The sequence below is a fragment of the Apis mellifera genome, linkage group LG11 (genome assembly GCF_003254395.2).
Source record: "Apis mellifera strain DH4 linkage group LG11, Amel_HAv3.1, whole genome shotgun sequence".
Classification (NCBI taxonomy): Eukaryota; Metazoa; Arthropoda; class Insecta; order Hymenoptera; family Apidae; genus Apis; species Apis mellifera.
In genome coordinates, this window is record NC_037648.1 from 10,481,860 (window position 1) to 10,501,470 (window position 19,611).

At 29.4% G+C, this 19,611-nt stretch overlaps 1 protein-coding gene across 7 annotated transcripts in view; it reads right to left on the reverse strand.

Moving 5' to 3' along the window:
• The window catches only part of LOC412591 (calcitonin gene-related peptide type 1 receptor), a 100,086-nt gene that overhangs the window by 59,607 nt on the left and 20,868 nt on the right, over positions 1 to 19,611 (reverse strand). For 3 of the 7 annotated variants that reach the window (XM_006564403.3, XM_016914956.2, XM_016914957.2), the window contains 2 exons: positions 19,322 to 19,363; positions 226 to 343 (listed from right to left, as the gene is read on the reverse strand). In XM_006564403.3, the coding sequence (XP_006564466.1) occupies positions 226 to 343; positions 19,322 to 19,339 (136 nt within the window). In that variant the 5' untranslated portion in view covers positions 19,340 to 19,363. Of the gene's footprint in view, positions 1 to 225; positions 344 to 1,798; positions 1,868 to 14,652; positions 14,725 to 19,321; positions 19,364 to 19,611 lie in introns of those variants that run through there. The other 4 variants (XM_016914958.2, XM_016914959.2, XM_016914960.2 and 1 more) reach the window with 3 other exon arrangements.

Genomic DNA, 19,611 nt, shown 5'->3' on the forward strand with positions numbered 1-19,611 from the left:
ATATATTTAAAATCAGATTTATCAAGTTTTCATAAATCTTTTCCAATAAATTTCACGATGAACGCATTCACGTCACTTTACCTATATTTTAAAAATTGTGATTTATCCTATTTCACCATAATATTTAATTATCTCGTTGTTTTGGCTATATATTCGCCCACTTATGCAACAATTTCAAGGATTCTCGTTAGATTTATACACGTGAAGAACATATTCGAATCGTACCTGGTGGCGGGGTTGAATTCATTGCTTCCAGCTGCAAACATTCTTGCTCCCTCTCCATTATTATTCGATGGATTTCCTCGTCCGGAAGTGTGCTGCCTGCTGTCGCGTTCGCGGGCATCTGTAACAAATTTTACAAAGATTTGAAATATCTGTCCAAGATTGAGAACAATGTGAATTGAAAACAACGCGAAATAAATTACAGCGAGAAAATGGGACATTAACCCTTCCATATCACGAGTTATTGTCACAAGTTAACAAATCGTTCAAAATTTGCTGATGAATTATTTTTTTTTCTCATTTTCGTTCAAATTATACTTGTGTGCCCTTTCATTTTCGTTCTTGCAAATATAAAAATTTAAAAAAAATATATAAACACGTTTTTAAAAATATGATTTCGGTAATGAAACGAATGCAAGAAGTTGTATATTGTTCTAAAAATAAAATTGGGTCGAATATAGATTTGAAACACAATAGAAAGGTTGATACAATAGAAGGGTTGACGTATTAACGATTTTTAATATGTAGCGTTTGATTCTGGTGGCTGTATATTGGTAAGCTATATCGGTAAATTGATCTGAAAAATAAAGAGAGGAGAAACAACTATGATTTTCAGAAATCATACAAATTATAGAGAAATAATTCTTGATAGAAATTTCACATTCGATCTTAATAACACACGTGATAAAATAAAAGCATCGAATAATAAAATCTAGATCAAAATCAAAAAGAAAAAAAAATCAAAGATCTTCGAAAGTAAATTAAATTTTCTAATCTCCAGTTTCTCGATCGATGTTAATAAAGAACAAAATTTATTGTCGAGGTTTAATTAAAAAGATGCGCGATAAACATTCGTTAACTCGAATTGACAACGATAGAACGAATTTCGCCTCTATTATTCTTTATCTGATCCCTGAAACAAGGACCAAAGCATATCTGGGAATATTTTATTAAGAATTACCATCTCTTTGGAGAATAATTAGATCTTTGGAAAATTGTTGGAAAATTGAAATAGATTCCCAACGCGGGAGCGTCTACGATTTATGAATAGAGATCGTTTCAATTGATACAGAAGCTTGTAATAACTTCATTGGAAGGCGAGTTATTGCGTCCATTCGAACGACGGGACAGGAAACAATAAGTAACGTTTTACTGTAACGCGGCTGAGCTCGATTCCGCAGAGAAATCACGTCGATATCTATGCGTGTTGTAATCAAAATGCTCGATTCTTTTTTTTTCTGTTAATTATCTTGATAGAAATATACGGATCTTAACTCTTTCAAAAATTTGGGATATTTTTGAATTATTTTAATGGAGATAATAAACATTACATTTCTTGTGTGTGATGTTAATAAAAATATTTGAAATTACTACGTGAAAAATAATTTTATTAAAAAAGTGTTAGAGAAATGCGCTCAATGAGAAAATTAGTGTTTTAATTGGGAAAAGAAAGAAAATAGTAAATAGGATAGAGGAGAATTTTCACTTTGTTCACAGTGGAAGAATTAAAACGAGCAACGTTAAATTAATTCTACAGAGAAAAGTTAATAAATAAAGTAAAAGAAAAATAATTTACCGTTTGCAATGTTGTAGCAGGTCACTTAAATATCCGGTGAATGTGAGGCGTGCGTGCAAAGAATCGAGACTAGAAAGAAAAATAAAACGGAAAGATTAAAGGAAAAGAAACAAAATCGGCAACAAAATCGACAGGTACTGTAACTGAAAATCAATATATAATACTTTAAGAATTCTTAACGAGATCTTGATCTCTTTCTAAAGTGAGCAACCCCCCGAATTCAATGGGGTGGTTTTGCAGAACATCGATATTTAATATAACTGACAAATCTTTTGATAATTTTCATCCCTCGTTCTTTATTCCGGATATCTTTTTAATATTCAACGTACGATTGAACATTTGTGAGGCCATAATTTCTTTGAAATTCAGTTACAATTGTTGTTGAAAGAAATTAACCTTCGTACCAAGCTTTCCTTTTATTTTAGAAATTCTACAACTCATTAAAAACGTCATTCATTCACAATAATGAAACACTTTTCGCGAGAAAAATAAACAAGTATCACATACTTTCTCCTGAAAATAATTTTCTCTCTTAACAATTTTTCGTGTGAGAAAAAAAGTTATAATCAAACATTTTCTTGAAAATACTTCGGTTGACAAGTCTGGAAAAAAAAACAAACTTTTAAAAAAGTTTAAAGTCAAATTTCACCGCGTGTCTAATTCAGATCTATAACAAAAGCTTCTCCACTGTGGTCATCGTGGTCTCGAAGCAGTTTCGAGGATTCTCAAGACCGCGTTCCTGTACACGGAGACACGAAACTTTCGAAACGATCGATCGGGAAAATTCAATTCAAGCAAGTTTCAAACGTTCTCGCGTCGTGTTCCAATCGCTTTTCCATTTCGAATTTATGGAAAAAGGACACGACAATTCGTGAAACTATAATTTCTGACGGTATTCACGGCTTCATCCAGAACTATTTCTCGTCCAATTCAATTTGCCAGACATTTGAAATTTATCGTAGCTCGAATATGTAATTTACATGTTGCAATAGTTGCAAGCAGAATCGGCTGCTTTTGTTAATGAATTAAATTTTCGAAGCGAAATTTGATTACTTGGTAATTTAAATTTCCTTTTCTATAATCATTTTTCTTTTCTTCGTATTCAATTTCAATGCGATTCGATCAGATTTATCAAACAAAATCCGTTAATAAAATAAATGGATATTCAATCCTTTCAAAATAATTCTAATATTGTACAATCTCACTCGATCCGACTTATTTATTTAATCTTTTTATATTTCACTCTCCTTTCGTTCCAAAATAACACTCCAGACGAATTAAGAAACTCTGTTCTACGGCCTTTACGCGGTGGAATAAACTGGAAATGTTTAAGTGTACTCGTATTCAAGAAACAAAAGCGAGAAAAGGAAGATTCTTAATGAACGGCGATCGCTTTCTGCTTAAATTATCGTTGAAAGATTCGCTTCAATTTGCGGTTATGAAATAATTCATTTACTCATTCACCGTTTATTAAAATATAAATTTATTTCATCGATCGTGAAACGAGAATATAATATTGGTACTTTGTCTTCGAACAAATTTTGAATTATAGATATTATATATTCTGATAAAACGAGAAACGATTTAATTAAATCGAATATAATTAATTTTTGCGGAACGATAATTTCCAGCTGTAAAAAAAAAAAAAAAATTCGTAAGAAAAATTATCGCAGAGTGAGCAAATTGATGGAAAGAACTATTCTGCTTCCGTTGAATGTTGTATAATGTTTTATATTAACACTTGCATGCCATATGTGTTCCAATTTTGTCATCACAAGTCGTTGGTGCAAGGAACGAAGAGAGAGCGTGCGGTAATTAATTATCCCGTCACCATTTCGCATAACAACATTGGAACTTGCTGCATCAAAAGATAATAAAAATAAGAATAGTAGGAAAAAAACGATGTTGATAAATCTTGACAAAATTTTACTCTCTTCTTTCTCTGTGCTGTTTGCAAATTAATTTTAAATTTCTCTATTTTCTTTATTTTTTTTTTTCGAAAAATATATTTAAATAGTCGATCTGGATTTGGATAAAAATAAAAGTTTTCGTGTGTAGATAAAATTGGAAGAAATCAAAGTTCAAACGATGGTATAGGATATCGACTCCACTTGTCCGATCAATTAAATAATCAAATAAACTCTGTTTTACCGAAACTCTGTTTAACTTTCATATCTTCGTCATTTGTTCCTCTTGTCATCCTCGATTTCTTATCTAATCATTTATTCGTATCGAGATTCTTTATTATATATATTTAATAAAAAAATCATACACTTTTCCATTATTATCACCATTTCACCAATTATTTTCCCAATTTCTCAATACTAAAAAATTCTTTTACGTTTAAAAACTGTTTATCCCCTCCTCCAATTTTATTCAATGAACGAACAAAAAGAAATCATCATCGAAGATTGCAATCGAGAAACGCATTCCCGATTGAAACGCGCGTATAAACACACATATCTAAACAAACGTGTACATCCATCCTCCGGAATGACGGTTGGCAAACATTAATGCGTTTCAAGCGACAACCGCGTCAGACGTCCCTCGAGGGATTCAAATCGTGGCCGAACACGTATAAATTGACTGTACGGATCGGATGTTGGCAAATCGTCGGATAAGTGGAATCTCGTATCTCCCGTGCAATTCCTAACCCTTGGAAATCCATCCTCTCGTTAATTACAATCCAAATACTTTGAACATCCTCGATCGTTCGAATTAATTTCCAGACAAAATTCTCCGATATTTTTCATTCTTTCCACATATTCTTTGTCCCTTCTTTTTTTCATTGAATCTTTTTTTTTTTATTCGATAAAAACAAATTAAAGAAAAGAATATATATACTTCATTTATATTCGTCTAACGAAGAAAAGTTAAAGAGCAGGCTTTTTGTTGATCGACGAAATATTGCCCTTTCCACGTGTAATTTTCCACGACTCCGAGTCGATCAGTTTTCGAAGCCACGTTTGTTATCAATACATGTATTCACGTGTCACGCAAACGTCATTTACATGAGCACTATATATGCATATTCAGAGACGACACGAGTCTGGTTCCATCTGATTTTCTAGCGTAACTACAAAACCAGACCGAACAACACCCTGTTGGCTACATCCTGTTTTCCACAATATCGATCGAATCGCGACCTAATCGCCACGGTTCACGCATGCATCTTTGATGGATGTTCCTATATATTCTACGATTGTCGCAATTCTGATAACTCTTGCATTGCGCGTGTATCATGAATCGTTGAACAAGAAAGAGCGGAACTAAGTCAAAGTAATCAAAGAAAAAGTAATCAAAGATCGTTGTAGTTGCTTCTTTAAAAGTGTGAATTAAAAAAAAAGTACAACTTTAATATCTTTTGATTAAATAAGAGAAATGTAATTGCAGATAATCTTAAATATCTTCGTGATTCTGTTGAACGTCTCAAATTGGAGATCCTTGTTACGTATGATTATCTTATATTTTAAAGATATATTTAGAAAAAATTAGTATTAAAAAATACGTTTTCAATTCGAAGGAAAATTAAAACTGACAGCCGGGTATATTTACAGATTTAAAAAAGTTTCTCATAACATTATTAAAAATCGGTGAGCAAGCTTTTTAATAAGTTGACCTGAATTCAATATTAATATTTTAATTTTAAATTAAAACTATACTAAATTTTTAGACAGAAAATTAACTTTCTTATGCATTATTTTTAACTATTTTTAACTAAATTTCCCAGGTGAATTTTTTATTTTCTGGATAATGTATTCCATCGTGTATTTATTCTAGTAATTAGAATAAATAGTTAAAAATAATGCATAAGAAAGTTAATTTTCGAAAAGCCTTTAAACGATACATGATAATGAGAATAGATTGGAATTTCTACAAACGAATTTAATTATGAGATCGAATATAAGCTGTCTCTAATATTGTGTATCTAATTAATAATAATGAGAATAGTTTTCATTCTTATAATGGTCTTGAAATAAATGAACCAAACGATGATATCGAGTAGTCTTATAAAATAAGTAGAACAATTTGTATAGAATAATAATAAGAATCTTGAACGATTTTATTCTTTTAAGTGTTTCGAAGAGGAACAACACTCTTTTTGAAGAGGAAAGAAAATGAAAGAAGTGGAAAGATCGAACTTCTTGTTTGAATTTTTATGAAACGAGCATCATTAATAACGCCTTCTTCAACTCTCTTATTTTTATATCGATACAAGAGTATTCGAGTATCACTTTATTTAAACAATGTTTTTTTTTATAAAAAAAAAAGATTTCTAAACGTAGACGATAATCTCGGTTGTTTGATACATTTTTGCAAAACTACGATATAAAATCTAAAAATTAAATTGAAAAAAGAAATTAGCACACTTTGAAATTCGTTTCGAAAATTCAATCTCTATCGAGGAGATTTTTATTTAAAAAAAAATAAATCCATCCGAAAATTAATACAAACGTTTCATTCGTGCAATTCCATTTTAAAGAATTACAGAGAAACCATTATTCTTTTTCCGATGTTTTCTCATTAACATCGGTGCACGTTCCAATTTTTCAAAAGCTATGTAATCGAATTGAAGCAACAGATGTCACGTATAACCTGTTGCGAATTTTCTTGTCCAAACATTCGGTTTCGTGATGCTCCATTCCGGACAAAATCTATGTCGACATGCGTTTCTGAAATCCTATTTCCGTCTATTCACCCGAAACAACGCTTGTATAATTTATTACTGAGAATTTATCGAGACAGAAAATGGATTTCAATGGGAAGATAAGAGATAAGAAAATAAGGCAATATCTCTTTTAATTTTATAATTTCTTTTTATATGGATAAATTTTATATAAATTATTTTTTGTTAATACTGAGGTGAGGGCTAGTAGAAAGAAATAATTCTTAAAGATTAATCTAAATAGTATTCCTATATTTTATATTCAATATTGTGAAAGTGATTGTCCATTTAGAGATAAAAATATCCTCCAAATCAACTCTCGAAACTCTTTTATTTTAAAACGTATTCTTAGAGAGATGGGAAAGAATGTAGATTAAAGAGATTCGAACTTCAATACGATTCTGCATTTCAGAGTCAAGATAAATATCCAACTATTCTTTGAATAGTGTTCTTATTCTAGATTCAAGAGCATTGAACTTCAGATTTCAACTTTTTCTCACTGTAATCCTTCAAATAGTCATGAAGCTATTGAACTTTCAATTTATAATCTTCCTTTTCCTTCAATTAGTTTATTTATATTACTTTCTTTAATTTCAATATCCTTTGATATCTTCAACGATTAAGTATTAAGTTTGATTATAATTTATGGCAATCAAAGAAAGAATTTATATCGCTGATTTATTTATGTGATAAATTTCTAAGAAAATGTACGCATATTCAAACAAGATTATTCAAAATCACAAGTTATTTTCTTTATAGCTTATATCAAGATTTATCTTAAATGTCAAAGTGATCGATTGTTGAATCAATTTTAAAATTAATATGAGTGTTTGATGAGAAACAGGTTTCTGATGTAATATTGTTAACCATCGTTGATGTAAATGGACGAAGAAATTATCAGTGATGTTATAGAAAGGAAGAATCTTCATTTTTTCTTTAAATAAAAGAAAAATTTTCAACTTTCTTTCTTGTCTTTTCATCATTCCTTTCCAATTTATAATTTCTATTCTTCACATCACAAAGAGTTTGTTTGTTTCAACGAAATTTATTTCAAGAATAAATTAAATTACTAAGGCTTAATTTCAAAATCTTCCAATTTCGTATTCCAGGATAATGTTAACGTGTTAGAGTATGATGATACGTGTAATATATATTCACATGTATTATGCATTTTGCGATAGTAGAACGTTTTGTGCAAGTAAAACAGATTCTCCATTCACCATGAGAAGCGACAAAATTAATTCGCTCTAAGCCTCTTAAGTGGCTTAAGTACCTGGTATATTCTAAAACTTTCGCTCTCAAATCGACGTTCTATCTACGATCTTTTCAACCCTTACGGCTTAGAAACATTCATCCCTGTTGAAGGGACATACAATTGCGCATAATTGCTATTTTAACACTCTGTTTTCTTCATTCCCTCCACCATTTTTATTTTTTCTTTTGATCTTTCCTTTAATGCAAAAGAAACATATTCTTCATAATAACTATGTATCTTAACGAGAGAATTTTTAATAATTATAAATATTAAAATTATCTCCAAACAGGTATAATTACACGAAAATTAAAAATTAACTAAACTTTCGTCAAGATTCTCGAATCCATTAATTATTAATTCTATTGATTATTTACAATTTATGATCACAAGATTAAAAAACATCTTCTGTTCGATTACTCCTGTGCAATATCGTGTATCAATTCTACTCTCTTTCTCTTCTTTTTTTTACATTCGTGACCACGACCTAAAAAGCACGGATCTTGTGGACAAGGATGATCATTAACGAACCTCGACGAGGATGGTATTCATTCAGCCGAGGTGTCGATAGCAAAAAAAGAAAAAAAAAAGGAAAAGAAAAAAATGAACGAAAGAAAATCTATAGAATATTTGGAATCCTTAAGATGTTAGGACGTCACTTCATCGCCTCATGATGGATTATGATAAAAAGATCAGATATCATTTTTTTTTCTTCTTCTTTTTCTTCTTTGAAGTTACCTTGAGCTCCTTCACGAGTGGATTGGAATATAATGATGTAAGATGTTGAATAATGAGAAAACGTAGTCATGATCAATACGTATTATTATATATATTGTTTAGAAAGTTTCTTCATAGTTTCTTTCTTTTTCTCTCTTTTTCTTTTTATAATCGATATCAAGTTTTATCGTGCATTTATGATTGGTTTAATGTTAATGTTAAAATTCTACTAATTTATCAAATGTAATAAAAGAAATGTTAAGGAATTAAAAAGTGTTGAATCTAAATTAAAATATTTTATTCATTTATTTTGATTTATAAAAAGTTATTTTAATTTAAATAAAATCAAATCTAAATTTTTTTTTATTCTGTTAGAAATCTTTTTTAAGGGACAAAAATAAAACTTCGAAATATATAAATAATTGCAATAACGATCTAAGAGAAGGGAAAATTTATCCTCAATAGCCGATCAATTAAATAAAAAAAAGTGAAAACTCTTAAAATCTAATTCGTGTTTTAATTAGGTTAATGAGCGAGATCAAAGAAAACCACTTTAACCAGAGACATTAAAAGCGAATCGATACATTAATTTTCTCCCTTTTTTTTTCCTCTCCTTTTTCCTTTCATTCGATAAAGTTAGATCACAATTACTTCGCTTCCGGTGAGACGTACGAAATATCCATTAAGAAGATTGTTCTCGAACTCGAACGATCGCAATCGCGTTTTTTACCCATCTCCAATGTCTTTCGTCAAAAATTCCATCCGTCTAACCCGCGATGAAATTCCATTTGAAGCAACGTAAAGCCTCAAGTCATTTCAACCCAGCCATTTTTTTACCCAGAAACATTTCAGTTATCCGACACTCGCATTTCTATACTTCTTTTTTCAGTTTTATAAAATAAATTCCACAAATTCCTTCGACTACTTTCATTCTTCCTAACTATTCGAAAATTATGTTGATGGTCAAAATTATTTGTTGGACCAAACTTTGATAATTTCAAGGAAACAGACGAATAATAGATCTGTTGAAGAGTTTGATAATTTACATAATTTTGTTGCAAATATGTTCGAATCTATTGAAAATATTTTTTAATTAAAGAGAGCAAAATTCGAAAGTAAAGTTCTCGAGAATTTTTTTGCAGATGGACAAAGAATCGAGAACAAAATTTTGTTGTTTGATATTTTTAAAGAATTACGAAAATTTAAATTGCGGGGATATCACTGTAACAGATGACAAATTGTAAATTCATACTATAGTATTTTTGACGTGCAAAATATTCGTGGAACATCTTTGAGGAGTCGATTTTAGAAGCCAAAATAAACACGGAATGGTTGATGTTTGATTGAATTATAAACAATTTAAATTTATACTGGATGAAATCTATAGAGCAGTGAGACACCTCTATCATAATAAACTCGCTCTTATTTTATTATTTATGATGATATATATGATTATTGTGTTTGAAAAATAATTTTTCATTCCGCTTGCTTTTTTTTCCAATCGCAAAATATTCCCCAGGAAATCAATAATGCTCCTTTTTTTCATCCTTTCTCTGTACTCATTGATATTCCAAAGACATTTATCACGTTGTCGATAATAATTGTTCTATTGCCATTCAATCTGATTAATTATCAAATCACATTGGATGAATCATATCCCCTTTATCTCTTGCATTCAAGTATGAGAATCGCATGATTAATTACATTATTTGAATATTGAATAATATTTGATTAGCGTGCGATATACAAATAACAAATGTTCCATCATTCGCTCGATTTCAATTTTCATACATTTGATTTAATTTTTATTCACGTTGAATTTGATATATCGTTTCAAATATTTCACAATCAAATCATCATTTCAGAATCGAAATAAATCGGGTAGTAATAAAAATATATTGTATATTTCTGATCATATTTTTCTGCAATTTCTTAACTGTTTAAAAAAAAAGATGAAAATCATCTTTCTTCGTTTCCTTTTTCTTTAAGAAAAATACAGATATCGTTAAAATTTTTATTAATATATAATAAATTCCTTGACACGAATCAACATCATGACAGAATGATTTTAGAACAAATGATGTTTAAATTTAATAAAACTAGAGATATTCGGTAGATTCGTAGCAAGTCGATAAGTAAAGTATTTCAATTCCATTTCCAGAGATCGGATGAAAAAGCTTTAAGTCGGTCGTAAGCCGACTTTTACCCAAGATGCAAGTTTCTTTTCTTTGGATTTTCCATCGATTGTATCAGGAAACGACATCAAGACTGTTACACATATACCGTTTAATCATGTCGTAAATTTAACACCAATACTTTCCCTCCTTTCTCGAGGATTTTAAACGAGGATTTGTTTTTCGCTCGAGTCCACCAAGTTTCCAGGAAACTTTACTCATATTCTCGCAGTCGTAATTAAAAACCTCACCTCCCTTCTGGAATTGGAATGTTCCAATCTTTAGCGGCCGCGAAAATTAAAATTCGCGAAAAATTTCGTCGGTCTTTTAAATGAGATAAAAATTGAAAAAAAGATCAAATCTTTTCCCCGAATGAGAAATTTGAAAGATTTGTTCGAGAATAAGGATATATTTCTTGAAAATTAATCTCGTATCATCTTTTACTTTGAATATTGTAACAATTAATTTGTTACAATTAACAAGTGTATTGAGTTCAATTTAGTAATAATTCGTTGTGTTGAAAGAGAATTGGGATGATTTTTTTGAAATTAGGAAGCTTGGTCGAGATTGAACAGGATGAAATGCTCGAAAAGATTGAAAATCAGAAAGTGGCTTCAATCAAAAAAAAAAACACCACAGACACGAAACGTGTACGTTTCTGTCAAAAAAAGTGTTCCTAAATTTATCCGAGAATGTGCCAGAGAGAAACTTATCCCTGTTGACAGAATCAATTTTCCTCTCTTCAACTTTTTTTCCAAAAAGGAAAACACCAAATTTTTTCCTAAAATATATATCTTCATCCACTTCTATTTTAAGAAATAATTTAAAACATGTATCTAAAAAAATATTCCTGAAAAATTTCTTCTAATATTCCAATATAAATAATAATCGATAAAATATATTTTATCATTTATTTAACTAATAATTTTTCCCCTGATCTTCAAGCTGAGATATATCATCTGCTCCATGAATTATATTCTCTGAAAATGAGTTATATTGAGTTCAAGAATCTCATTATTCACTTTCAATTGAATCGATTAAGTTGAATAATTATTTAATCGATTTGCCAATTGAGAAAAATTAAACTCAATTGACTCGAAATAATTTTTTACTTTTTGAAAAATTGATAAATTGATGAATTGCAATATCCTATTAATCTCACAATTATCGATTAATCTATATTTAAAAATTAATTTTCAATACTTGAACGACAAAAATTTCATTCTTCAAAACAAATTGTATAAATAACCATTTGAACAATTATTTAAAATTAATCTCGAATTAATTATCAATAAAACAGTTATCTATATATATTTTAAAAAAAAAAGTCAAAAGAATCGATTGTAAAATACACGTGTCGAATAGCATCGATTCATTGAGAATGACAGGAAACATGGAAACATGAACGATGAAGAATGGCGATACAGGTGTGCCGATAAATTCCCTATATCTCGACTGTTTGACGTTCATTTGGGGCTTGGAATCACGATGAAAATTACAATATGAGGCAACCAAATACCAGATGGAACAAAGATAAATCGACGAGGCTATCTTTCCGCTTGGACGGGCTTCGAATCTTTATTATACGTTAAATCGAAATTCCAGAGAGGTGCGAAAGGCGTTAAAAATATTCATCGCGAATATCTCTCGCCCGAGATTTTCGTTGGAATTTTCAACTCGCGCGTGATTATCGTCCTAATTATCGGTGTATCGAGACCGATACGATACGAAACCGACCAGGAAGAGGAGAAAAAGCGCGTTGAAAAATGAGGAACGAATGGGAAAAAATTAAGCAAGTACGGTCGAAAGTGAATTTTCCTGATATATTCGCTGTGGAAAAGTTTTGATTCCGTATTCAACGCGAACCGTCTAGAATCCTAGGATTGGTTCATCCAGAAATATCGTGGCTTTGCGTGCAAAATTTTTATTCGTCGTTATCAGAAAGAAATATTTTCGTCTAAATGTGCTTACACTTTATCGATCCGGGTGTTTAGAAAATCGATATCCAAATTGGAAGAAGGATATTTAATACGAAATGGAAAATGGAATTTAATTAAAATAATAAGATAATGGAATTAAAATATTGAAATTCGAATTCAATTGGTTTCGAAAATTTAGAAATCGTAGAGAGAGGAAAAGATAAAATCATTTATAATTAGTTTGATAAAAAGAAATCGAATATATTTAAAATTTTTAATATTAATTTCCAATATTATATATTTTATATAATTATATTTTACCCGTTGAAAAAGTAGGAGAACCGGTTATTAAAGTGAGAAAGAGTCTTGTCAGATTTCTAGTGGTAACTCGAGGGAACCGGAAGCGAAAAGGATTCCTAAGAGAGAAGGCGGTTTACGAGGAGATACGTACAAGTTCTTTACTTCCTTCAACGAGTTTCCTTTTACGAGACATCACTGAAATATTTCATCTTGTGTTCCAATGCAAACTAACATTGAAAAGGTTCAAGCTTACGAGTCAAATAACATTTTTCTACTTGAAAAAATATACTATTTTTCCCCTTAATTCTTTGATTTTCGTTTTATAATTGGTTTTGTAACAAATGAAATTATTATGTTAAAAGGTTTCTCGACTCGATTCAACTCGTAAAATTGTTCAAATAAAATTGGCGTAAGACAAAGGAGATAATATTTTGACAATTTCGTTAAAATTTTTCTCCTTGGTAAAATCGAATTTTCTTCTTAACTTTATTGAATCGACGCCAATTCATTCCTTTATCAATATTAGAGAAAACGAAAATATTTACTTATATGAAAAGCTTATTAATTATTCGTATTTTAAATTCTTTAAATAAATATGAATCTCATGAAATGTATTTGTCATAATTATATATAAAATATATTTTTCCATTATTATATAATTTCGTAAGTTAATTTTACGATACTTTCGTTGTTGCAAAAATATTTTATCTAAATTTAATATATTTAAATTTACTTAAATTTTTAAACTCGATCTATATCTTTCATACTTTCATCTTCGAATTTAAAAAATATTCGATAAATGTATACATATTCATATATCCTTTTCAAATATTGTTAGCTAAAAAATGAATAATTTATAAGGCAACAATAAATATGTGGATATGTGCATTCATCTCGAATACTAAACAATCGAATGGTGTGGTTGGTAATACGTTTATAACTGCAATTAAATTTAATTCAACGTTTTGAAATGATAAAAATAATTTACTATATATTAAAATTTACCTGTAATTTAATTTAAAAATTTATTATAATTTAATTTTATTTATTTTCCGTGAAATATCAAAAAGTTTTCATTTCGCTTTAACGAAATGAAAAATTTTTTTTTGAAAATCTAAAATGGACAAAAATAAAATTGGACAAAATTGAGAATTCAATCTAAAATATTGAAATCATTTTATCCGCATTTTATTTCCTCCATAAAAATTGGAAATTCAAGATACGAAAATCGATAAAAGTAAAATTCCGATCTTCAGATTTGTATCTACTTCTTCTTTAATATCCGGAGAAAAACAATTTTATATAAGTAGAAGTGCAGTGCAGTATAAAGTTTATCGTGTTCTATCTATATAATAAAAATAAAATTGCAAAAGTTTCTTTAATAAATTTTTTTCTTCGAATTTCTAATTTTCAAAAATCATATCTAGAATAATATATGAATTCAAGTTCTACGATCCATATAAAAATTTCACATAGTTTCCTGGTGAAAAAAATATAATATTCTGATAAAGAATATAATTTAAAAGTCAAATAGAATGCAGATTATATATTTCTAAAATTTTTTAACAAATCTTACGATCCAAATATCATAAAATTCTACAGTTCCGTCTATTTTTATCCCTCGTAACAGATTTTACCATCTACTTAAAAATTAGTTAGAACACCGTGATTCCCTTCATTCTCTTTACTTACTTATTTTTTTTCTCGTTATTTAAAGATCATAGATTTCTACAATTGTATCAAATTCCAGATCTCAGAAGTAATAAACTCGGAGAACGTAAAATCTTTTAGCAAATTTTATTATTATCAATATTTATTAACCGTACCCTCATAGCCTCTTTAAATCAATCTTGACTAGGAAAATAATTATAAAAATAGTAGAACGCAAGATTCTTGATTCTTGATTCTTCTTCTCCTCGCACAACTTTAGAATGATTTACAGCAGGCAAGTTGCATAAGACAAGTTTTAGCTACGTCATGCAGATTACGTACAACAGATTACACATCGCGGAATCTACAACCTAAGGCTAATCTACTGACACAAGTTCTAGCAATAATTGAACGTCATTTGCGTGATTGAGATAATTTTATAACTCGATAATTTCATCTCTATACAAAAATTTGTATATTTGAAAACTTGAAAATTTCTTTCAAACTCGAGAGAATTATCGTTACTACTAATCCTCTGATTATTCGGGTATATCATACATGTTTTGACACATCCCCATACGTATTATGAGAGATGATTAATAACTGATCCAATTATAACAGGATATCCTTAACAAGATAACGTGGACGGCATCTAATCCGATAGGGCAATATCAATATGTCTATGTTCATGAAGTCGAACGTTTCACGGCATTTCGTTATTTCCAACTACGTTTTATGGATCCATGATGGTCGTAAACAGATTCTCCGACTCAGAAATAGCCTGTGGGTACCACCGAGCTCCACGTCCTCGAAACTGAGGTTCCATCTCCTCCTCGAGATCTTCGTTCATTCCACTCTCAATTATTTCGAATGTTACAACGATGTGTACAAGAAAATTCCATAGTTTAATCAAAAGATTGCAATATTCTTTTTTGCGTTTATCTCTATTACGAAATTTGTACGTAAAAGTTCAATATGGAGTTCACGAAACGCGCGAAGAGGAAAACTTTAATTAACAAAATTCTAATCGAAGGATTACAACGATTCTTCTTTGTATCTTTTTTTTTTTTTTACGTATTTTTTTATATGGAATACGAAATGTACAATTCGAGGATTTCCAATTTGATCGTCGACGAGGAAGACTTTAAGGGTCGTTTCTTGACGGATCAATTAAACCTGAGGCACGAAACGCTGTCTAGAAATGGACTAGCGATGGACGTCAATCATCGTAGAAAGTAATAATGACGATCGTGTAACGTATAAATGCTTATGAACACACTGGTGAAATTCTAGTGTATTTTATCGGCGAATCCTATTTTCTTCCCACGTATTTTATAGCGGCGGGAATAAAATTTTTTTCTTTATATCCTACTTCAAGGATAATAAATTTATCTTCGACGCGACTACGGAAAAGTGTGTATGAAATCGAAGAGAAAATAGAGATATTTCTCGACGTGCTAAGTGCCGATTCTTGTAAATATCGACGATAATGTTTCATACAATGTTTCATTGTTCATCGATTCCTCTTCTTAAATTATTGTGATTTTATATTGTTGTTCGCGCAGAGAATAAAAGTACCTGAAATTGTCTTGTTGAAAATGAAAAATTAGATTTTACAATTTTTCGCGTCGATAAAAAACGATAAAAAATGTAATTGCATTCGATGCGCTTTGAAAAATTGACTTTTTTATCGTAAATATTTATGTATAAGATTTATAAAGGTTAAAAATTCTAGAATCATAAATATATTTCCGTTTACCATTTCATTCATTAAGAATGAAACATGGAATAATAGATTTTTCCTAATTTTAAATTCGGAACGGCGATAAAATTTTAAAGTCTTATAAATATCCCGATTATTCGTAACAATCGATACTTTTCCTATAAATTTTATCAACCCATCCCTTTTTATTTATATTAATCTTCGACGTTCTTTTCATATCGATAAATATTTGTGAAAAATAAAATTTTTATCGATAGCTCGAACAACGAGTTTATCTTCTCGCGCACTTATCGCGCGCATTCTTCGAATTTTTCCATAAAGCATTTTTTCCGTATATATCCGTAATCTCGTAGATAATAAAGATTCCTACTAACCTGTGAAATGTTTAATTTTCAGAAGAAGCAGTCTGAAGAAAATGACAATTTTTTTCACAACACTTCACTGTGTCGTATTTCTCGTCACGGCCACGACAATTCATACTTGCTCCGTGGCGTGATGCAATTACGCGCATAACTCCATCCATCCATTTCCTGTTAATGGGGGAATCACGAATATTCTCTCTGATACCGACATTTCTGACAACGTTCTCAAAGTGAACTGACCATATTTCGCCGATGTCGCAATTAATGGAACACACACACAGTGATCGGTGAATCTCATTAATTGCACGGGCGATCAACATCGATCATCGGCCGGTTCGGTTTCAAACTGTTCCCTCGACTTACCAAACAATAGAGAGTTTTCGTGAAATTACTTGCTAAATGCCCGCATCGCTTTAGAGAAGCGTTCATATTGCTAATTAAATTCGCTACTTCGCTAATTAAACGCGAAATCTGGACAATGGTTATGGTTATACGGATTCTACCTTGTTCTCCTGCTAAGAACAATGTCCTTACGACAAAGATTGAAATTTTCTTTTGAATAATAGATAATAGTTTACGAATAATGTGAATTTATTTGTGATAAAATATTTATATCAGAGTTGATGTAAATATAAAACGAGAAATTAAAAATGAATTTTCATATAATTTAATAAAAGGAAAATAACATTTTTTTCGTATCTTTTAGATAATTTTAAAATAAAAATTTGTCTAAAAGATCCATGAAAATCGATATTAAATTAAATCTATAGTGATTATTATATCAAATTTTCTTAAAAATAAATTATTCTTGAATAAATAAAAGTAATTCTAAATGAAATATTACAAAAGAGACTCACATTGCTCTTTTCATTATTATTCGATTTAATCAAAATTGCAATATTCTTTATTGAAACTCTTTGATAAAAGAAAATGTTGTTTAACATAACATTTTTAAAAATTAAATTCCTAAGATTTTCATAGAACGATAGGATAGAGACGATCGTATCCTCGAGTGGCCTGTTGTAAAATAAAAGAAGGAATGAAAGAAAAGCATAAAAGTAGGAACGCAACTCGTTATTCACTACTTGAAGTCGTGATCAAGAATTATGAATGAAAATATAGTGACTAATATAAAGATAAATTTTACTTTTCAATTGTGCAGCAATTAGAATTAATGATAATTTAGGTGACTGGTTATGCGAAGCTATAACTCATAAAGATTATAGTCCTCGAATTTACTAGTGATTTATTTGAATTTAATACTTGTAACATAAAACATTGTTCATTCTCTCGTACCAATATATTCCAACTTTCAATTCCTTGCAAATAGTATTATTAATTGATAAATTTGTACGAACAATCGTGCTTGTTACGATTATATTAAAAAAAGATTTATCACATTTGTTGCTCTATCGAAACGAATCAATTTCTTCGTTGCTGATAATTTCAATGGATTATTTTTCGATTTTACCAATTTATCGTTTGTTCGATTAAATATTCCACGGGTTATTTTCGAAACGAATCATCGAGTCAGATTGAAATTTGTCGAGAGATTCGAAAAAAATACGCGAGAAACGATGATATTTCGATGGAACGTTGGCAATAAATCTTGTAACAACGTAGAACGAATATTATGTGTGAAAGACGAGAAATATAAATGGAGTTTTTAAAATTAGAGCACTTTTTGTTAAATATAATTTTTTTCCATGAGAAATTAGCCACATTCAAGTCCCCCGCTTTCGCTTTGAATTTAATAAATGAAGAGAGGTTGAAATATTTATTAGAAAAATGGTAAAACTCTGGTAAAATGATACGTTATTTTATGGCAATCCATTTTTACTCTCACTTCTGTATATCATAATTACCGTAATTAAAAAATAAATATAATTTCGTGCTTTGTATTAAAGTTATCTGTGTATGTTAATTTTTTAATCTTTAAACAAGATTAAACGAAACTAATAAACATGACTAATTAACATTATTATCGTTTTAATTTATTTTTTTTCGTTTCTTGATACTATATCGTTATTTTTTAATAACGAAAATTATTATTTTAAAAAAAAAAAACAACGATATCAAAAAAACTTACTTTAAATCCAATCAAATTCTTCTATTCTTCTATTTTTACGAAACTCGTAAAATAGAATGTGGAAATGTTCTACAAAAATATATTTCTCTCTCTTTTCCTTTCTCTTTTTCTATGATGTAATATGAATTCTCATAGATAAAATAATAGACATACGTGACAATGATTTTAAGAGAGATGAAAAATCCACCAGAAAATCAAATATTATAAAGGATTTTCTTTCTACTTCCTTTCTTACTGTCTCTTAATACATTATTGATTCATTCTAAATGTTAGCTAATGTCAACACGATAATACTGCTTGACATTTTCCAATTTACTATTACTAAATTTCACATTACGTCTTTCTTTTTTTCTTTTTTTTTTTCTAGAGCTTATATCAAGTTTTAAAAAATAGCATAAAAATTTTAAAAATCTATGGAAACTTACATTGGCAATTTACAATTTATAAAACCATGCATAAAATATCATTTGTTTCGAATATCAATTCTTGTAGCTGCAGATAAATTTAATTTCTAATAGATTCAATTTTCACACATATATTTTATATCACAAGTTATTTCATATTGACTCATATTCATTTATTATTAGATAATTATGTACTGAGTAAAGAATTGAAATTCGATTCAATTTTTAATATTCTTAATAAAAATCCTTTGAAAAACATCCACTCACCTCGGTTTGCACGTCCATTTTTAACCAAGTGGGTGATGGTCTCTGCAACAAAAAAAGAAAAAAAGATATATATTTGTTCAAAGAATTGTAACTATTATAAAAATAATAGAGAACAAGAATTCGAATTTTACTCTCATTTCATTCATTCTCAAATCTACTCATTTGTTTCATGTTACAGTACACATATCTACCATGTATTTATCAATAATGTTATTACTGAGATTAACATTGATGCACATACGTTGTTGCACTCCACAAAGTTGTCAAAGTTTGAACTTAATCAAACTTTC